This window comes from Chlorocebus sabaeus, chromosome 9 (genome assembly GCF_047675955.1).
Source record: "Chlorocebus sabaeus isolate Y175 chromosome 9, mChlSab1.0.hap1, whole genome shotgun sequence".
Taxonomy (NCBI): Eukaryota; Metazoa; Chordata; class Mammalia; order Primates; family Cercopithecidae; genus Chlorocebus; species Chlorocebus sabaeus.
Genome location: NC_132912.1, coordinates 91,453,899 through 91,460,424, shown reverse-complemented (window position 1 = coordinate 91,460,424; position 6,526 = coordinate 91,453,899). Strand labels below are relative to the sequence as shown.

At 39.1% G+C, this 6,526-nt stretch overlaps 1 protein-coding gene across 3 annotated transcripts in view; it reads left to right on the top strand.

Annotated features, from left to right (window-relative positions):
- Positions 1–616: 616 nt before the first annotated feature.
- The window catches only part of RNLS (renalase, FAD dependent amine oxidase), a 310,861-nt gene continuing 304,951 nt past the window's right edge, over positions 617–6,526 (top strand). The window contains exons 1-3 of one of the 3 annotated variants that reach the window (XM_073019161.1): positions 617–2,203; positions 2,960–3,065; positions 3,522–3,664. In XM_073019161.1, coding sequence (XP_072875262.1) covers positions 2,086–2,203; positions 2,960–3,065; positions 3,522–3,664 — 367 coding nt within the window. In that variant the 5' untranslated portion in view covers positions 617–2,085. The remainder of the gene's footprint in view (positions 2,204–2,959; positions 3,066–3,521; positions 3,665–6,526) is intronic. The other 2 variants (XM_073019162.1, XM_007963473.3) reach the window with 2 other exon arrangements.

The following is a 6,526-nucleotide window of genomic DNA, read 5'->3' as shown; positions in this document are numbered from 1 at the left end:
CTGCCCTTGCTTCACCATTGAGATGATAGGTAACCTTGGGCAAACTCACTTGAACTTATTGTTTGTATTAACATGTATAAAATGGTGCAGAGGGCAGTTGAAATAGATTACTGCAAATGTCCTTTCCAGATTGACGATTTTGAGATTTTAGGGCTATGGCTGTGATCACACTAAGCTTTTAATTTCAGAGAAATCTGAACTTTTAATTTCCGAAAAATTATAAACTTGAATGTGTAACTGTACACTATTTTTGCAAGATAAATGTTGCTTTAAACTGCATATTTTTAAGGCTTTTGACACAGTAACAGACTGTATTATGAAAAATTTGTCTGGAATACTTCCATCAGTAATATACCATTGTGTATTTTGCTGTATCCCTGAAAATACATTTTTACATTATCAAAAGTAATTCCTAACCTGGGGGACATAGCAAAACCTTATCTCTACATAAAGTACACACACACACACACACACACACACACACAATTAGCCAGGCGTGGTGGTGGGCACCTGTAGTCCCAGCTACTCAGGTGGCTGAGGCAGGAGAATCGCTTGAGCCTAAGAGGTCAAGGCTGCAGTGAGCCCTGATCATGCCACTGCACTCTTGCCTGGATGACACAAGACGCTGTCTCAAGAAAGAAAAAACAAAAAAACCCAACAAATGAAAAATAGTACCACATTTTAATTTGTATTTGAATATAAAAAATTAAACACATGCTTATTGGACTTATGTATTTCTTTTTATTCAAGAACTCTATCCAATATATACACGTTTTCCTTTTGGCTTTTGTCATTTGTGTATTTAAGACTTTGAACAATGTTTTTAAATAATATTAACTTCAACACCTTTCAGAAATTTACTATTCGTATTTTATTTTGTGTATTTTGTAACACACAAGTTGTAAATGATTATGTATTGTTTTTCTGTTCAGTTCCATCTTTCATTTTTATGCTTAACAATGTCTTCTTAGTCATATATGCCCGCCTACATTTTCTTCTAGTTCTTTCATTAGATATATCTAGTATTAATTCATCACCCATTTGATGCATGGTATTTTTTTTTTTCATCATGGGGACATGAAGTAAATATTCTGATTTTTAAATGTTTCCATTATAATTGGCTACCACTGTCAATTTTCTTATTGATTCTGATACTTGTTCAGTTTCTTAGTTTTCCAGGTAATCATTTATCTGCAAGTCGGTGTAACTTAATTATTTATTTTTTAATAGCTCAGTATTCTCATTGCCTTTTGTTGTTTCATTGAGAACTTCCAGTACAATGTTAGGAGGGGGAAAAAAACAATGGGAATGGCACCAATCCTTCTCTTGTTCATCTTTATATTCCTTAGAACATACGGAATGCGTTCTGACATAGAACTTATTGAAGAGTAATTTGGAATTTTCTGATGAATCAACCGTTGTCTTTAATCTTCACAAGTTTGAAAGGTATACGTCATTGTTCCCATTTCCCAGATGGAGAAATTGAGGTTCAGGAAGGTTACACAAAGTCCCGGGTCTAAGAAAAATGTCTCCCAGATTCCAAAAGATGTGTTTATTTTGCTAATAGTGGCCATTCAAGCATTAGGGGACAGGTTGCCCGTGGTATCGCTGGTGTTTCTTCTTCCCACTTTCAAATCTAGAATAGTAAAATAACAAAAATCCCAACGGGCATGAGAGTTATCATAGTAGATAGGGTAGGTTGGTTCTCTGCTGTGGTCAACGTCAGCTCTGTGGCGACGCGGGTTCTCCCAACAATAGTCCACACCATTTCCAGGCTTTTCTCGGCGACGGGCAGCCCGGAGTGCGGAACTTCTCTGGGTGCGCCCGGCCCCCAAAGCGAGGAGACAAGACAGCCCGGATTCTCCGCAGCCCCAGGTTTACTCGTCAAGGACCGAGGGGCCTCTCAGCTCCGACCGCCTCCTCTCCGCCCCCTGCAGGCCGGCCGGAGGGACAGCTCAGGGCCCAGGTCGGCGAAGGGAGCACGGAACAAAAGAGCGCTAGCGCCGGTCCGGCCATCTTTCCACAAAGCCCGGGCCGGTCCGCCCCGCCGCGGAGACTCAGCACGGATCGCGGCTCCCTACCGCCATGGCGCGGGTGCTGATCGTGGGCGCCGGGGTGACAGGCAGCTTGTGCGCTGCGCTGCTGAAGAGGCAGACGTCCCGTCCCTTGTACCTTGCTGTGTGGGACAAGGCTGAGGACTCAGGTGAGTTGTCTAAACGCCGAAACCTGGGAAAAGAGGCCAGCCGGCCGGGCTGCGGAGGTGGTGTGGGCCTGCATCCGAGAAAGTCTAAGGCGACAACGCTGGATCCTCAGCTCCCTGAGAGGCTGTGTAGCCCGGCCCATGCGCTCAGCTGCGCGCTTCGTCACGTGATCGGGGACTTCCGCCGCCCGGGAAAAGGCCCAAGAAGGGGCGAGGGTGGGGGCGGGGCAGGAGTACTCCGAGCTCTACAGAGGGAGACCTGAGAGACCGGCGTGGGAGGGGCCCGGACCCGAGTTTGCAAAGCTTGGGCCTACTGCTGTCCCTAATAAATATATTTTTGCCTTGGTCTGTCTGTTGGCTTTGCAGCTTTCTGCAGATTATGAGACTCCCAAAGTGATCACAGACCAAGACTTTCTGAAGATCTAGTTTGCAGAATCCTGTCATTCTGATGAAGATTGACTGCATGAATGAAAGCGCATTAGCTGACTCATTTATTCTGACATTTCATTCATCATTTTTAGTTTTATCCATTCGCTGACTCCTATTACTAAATATGTGCGCTATAATGGTGCTGGAGACTGTTACATTGTTCATGACTCCTTTTCTTCTAAAATCTCACAATCTATCAAATACTTCAAGTTAAAAGAGTTTCTTAAGATATTTTTGAAGTAATCTGTTTGGGGTAACCTCAGGTGCATTGAATTAATTGCTAAGGCTCATTCTAATGCAGTAAGACATTTTCCTGTGGATTAATTCAAGGTGGAAGAATGACTACAGCCAGCAGTCCTCATAATCCTCGGTGCACAGCTGACTTGGGTGCTCAGTACATCACCTGCACTCCTCATTATGCCAAAAAGCACCAACGGTGAGTTAGTTGCGAGAAGTGGAATCAATCTTAGCACTTGTATGATGTCATAGGGTTATTGTGAAGGTTAGATTAGCTGATAAATGGAACATAGTAAGGGCTCAATAAATAGCAATTACTATGTTGGTGTTATGGAAGAAGGCAACTAGCTGTGATGGGGGTCAATCTTCTGAACCAAATTTAAAATTGATATACTAAATACATTTGTTTACTTACAGAGAAATAGGCCTTTGACTAATGTCAGCAAAAAACCTATGGATTCTCAAAACATTTCTCTTCTTCACCTGTATTACAAGTTTTAACACAAAATATACATTTTACTTAATACAAAATATTCATAGGAAGATATCTATGATTTTGAATTATAACCTTTGAGAATTATTGAAAGAAAATATAGTCTTTTAGAGGTATTCATGGTATATAATTACATTAAATATACATATTGATTTATTTCAGTTTTTATGATGAACTGTTAGCCCATGGCATTTTGAGGCCTTTAACCTCGCCTATTGAAGGAATGGTGATGAAAGAAGGAGACTGCAACTTTGTGGCACCTCAAGGAATTTCTTCAATTATTAAGCATTACTTGAAAGAATCAGGTAGGAGTAAGATTTTCTCTGCCTAAATTTTAAAATTAGCATTTAAAAATAAGTTACACACATAGTTACATATTAATACTACACAGGAAGTTATAAAAATTAGGTGCTCTATTTGCTGATCAATAGCTAGTCCTTCCCCAAAGTAATCATTGATAAGTTTCCATTGTATATTTCCAGAACAATGTTTATGCATCTCTCTATTGAGCTACATGGCTGTCTCTATTTATCTATAATATAGATATTATAGATGTGTGTATATATACACATATATATTTCTTTATATTCTTTTAAAAATATACTCAAAGGGGATAATTTTACATAAATGATTCTATACCTTGTTTGACTCATATCTTGGATCTATTTTCATATCAGCAAATTTAGTGTAATCCATTTTCTTTAATGATTGTCTAGTATTTATGACATATGTGTATCATCATTTATTTAACTATTAGCTTTCTGGTAAATATTTAGGCTGTATGGGGTTGGAAGATTGTTTTGGTTTTTGCTAATACAAACATTGCTGCATGTCTACTGTTGACATGCTTTTGGAAGCATACCTTTATTTAGGATCAGTTCCTCACAGAAGAATAGCTATGCCAAACGATATGTGCATTTTTAACTTAGCTAGGTTGTGCTGTGTATTCATCTTAGAGAACATCTCACCAATAGTGATGAGAATGTTTCTTTCCCCACATCTGGATATAATGGAAATTTTTAATTTTTGCCAGTGTAATAGGTTAAAAATTGGATCTCTTTGTGGTTTTATTTTGCATTTCTTTAATTACAAGTGAGTTTATGCATTTTTTTGTTTTGTTAGCCAGCTCTTTGCAGTTTTCTTCTGTGAATATCTTATTCATAACCTTTGCCCATTTTCTATTAGGATTTTCATTTGTTCCTTATATGTTTTATGAGTGTTTTGAAAATGGACCTTTTAAAAAAGAAAATAGAATTTTTCTTAGATAATTGATGATTTTTTTTTAAAACAGAATGAAGCTTCTTGATGAATCATAATTTAGTTAAGTACCCGAGTCAAGATAACTGAGAAAGGATGTAGGCTAAGAATTTTTTTATAAGCCATTTCCAGCATAATTACTGTTTTGGTCTTTATCATCAAATATTACTTATTGAGAACCTCAAGAATCCTTGATACTGGGCATCAGAGAGGTTAGTGAGATTGAATAAACAACATGAGAACATAATAAATACCATTCTGGCTTAAACTATTTCTCCATTTGAGATTCAGTATATGATGATTTATTAGACTACTCCAGAGAAACAGAACCAATAGGGTATATATGTATATGTGTGTGTGCATGCGTGTGTGTATGTGTGTATGGATAAAGATAGAGATTTATTATAAGGAATTGGCTCACATAATTAAGGAGGCTGGCAAGGCCCAAGATTTGCAGGATGATTCAGCAAGGTAGACACCCAGGAAAGCTAGTGGTATAGTTCTAGTCCAAGGGCTGGCAGGCTCAAGACTCAGGAAGAGCCAGTGTTTCAGTTCTACTCTGAAGGCTGGAAAAAAGCTGATGAGCCAGTTCAAAGGCTTTCAGGCAGGAAGAATTCTCCTTTATGTGAAAGAGGATCAATGCATTTGTCCTATTTAGGCCTTCAACTGATTGAATGAGGCCCACCCACATTAGGGAGGGCAATCTGCATTATTTGATCTACTGATAATAAATGTGAATCTCGTCTAAAAACATGCTCATAGAAACACCCAGAATAATGTTTGACCAAATATGTAGGCACCCTATGGCCAAGTCGACACATAAAATTGACCATCACAGATGGTGACACTATTGAACGTTTTATAGAATGTTACTATCAGCTTTATATAGTGTGGCCATATCACTTTAAAAAATCTCGTTTCCACCATGATTTTCCCTTGACCCAGGTTGGGTGAGTATACTTATTGAAATCATCAGGTACTTATTATCCGATATTCATGCATGCATGTGCAGGAGTTTAGAAAATGATATCCCAAAATGAAGCCCTCAGAAGTTGTTCTCTTTGACCTTCTCCTGCCCTCCTTTCTCTGGCCTTGCATTCATCCCTGAGGCTAGCCCTAGAAAATAGAATCTCTTTTCCCAAGGCAGGTCATAGAAATAAGAACTCCCTTTCCCCGCAAACCAGCCATAAAGCCTAAGACTATCACTGTAGCTTTCCCGTGCCTTCCTTTGTAAAAACTGGTCATAAAGAAATTATCAAACCTACCATGTTTGATTGTAGCTCATAACAGTTCCAGAGAGGGTCATGACCCATAACCGTAAAGAAAGAATGCTGCATAGAGAGGTCAAGAAGAATCTAGACAGACAAACCTTGATGGGTTTCACCAGTTTATTAGCCATAGATATAACCCTTTGTCCAATCATACTGCTGCACAGCTGTCCATACTTTGTTGAATCTCAGCAAAAAAAGTTGACTCCTGTATCTTTGGGTCTTCAGTCTGAAGGTTTCAGTGTGCCAAGACCAGCTCGGTTGGGGAGACCCTAACAAGCAGCGCTAGAGGAATTAAAGACACACACACAGAAATATGGAGGTGTGAAGTGGGAAATCAGGAGTCTCCCAGCCTTCAGAGCTGAGAGCCCTAAACAGAGATTTACTCACATGTTTATTAACAGCAAACCAGTCATTAGCATTGTTTCTATAGGTATTAAAATAGCTAAAAGTATATCCCTTATGGGAAACGGAGGGATGGGCCGAATTAAAGGAATAGGTTGGGCTAGTTAACTGCAGCAGGAACATGCCCTTAAGGCATAAATCACTCATGCTATTGTTTGTGGCTTAAGAATGCCCTAGAACTTAAAGTATAATAAAATAAATAAATGAATAAAACCTCACCAAAAAAAAAAAAAAAAA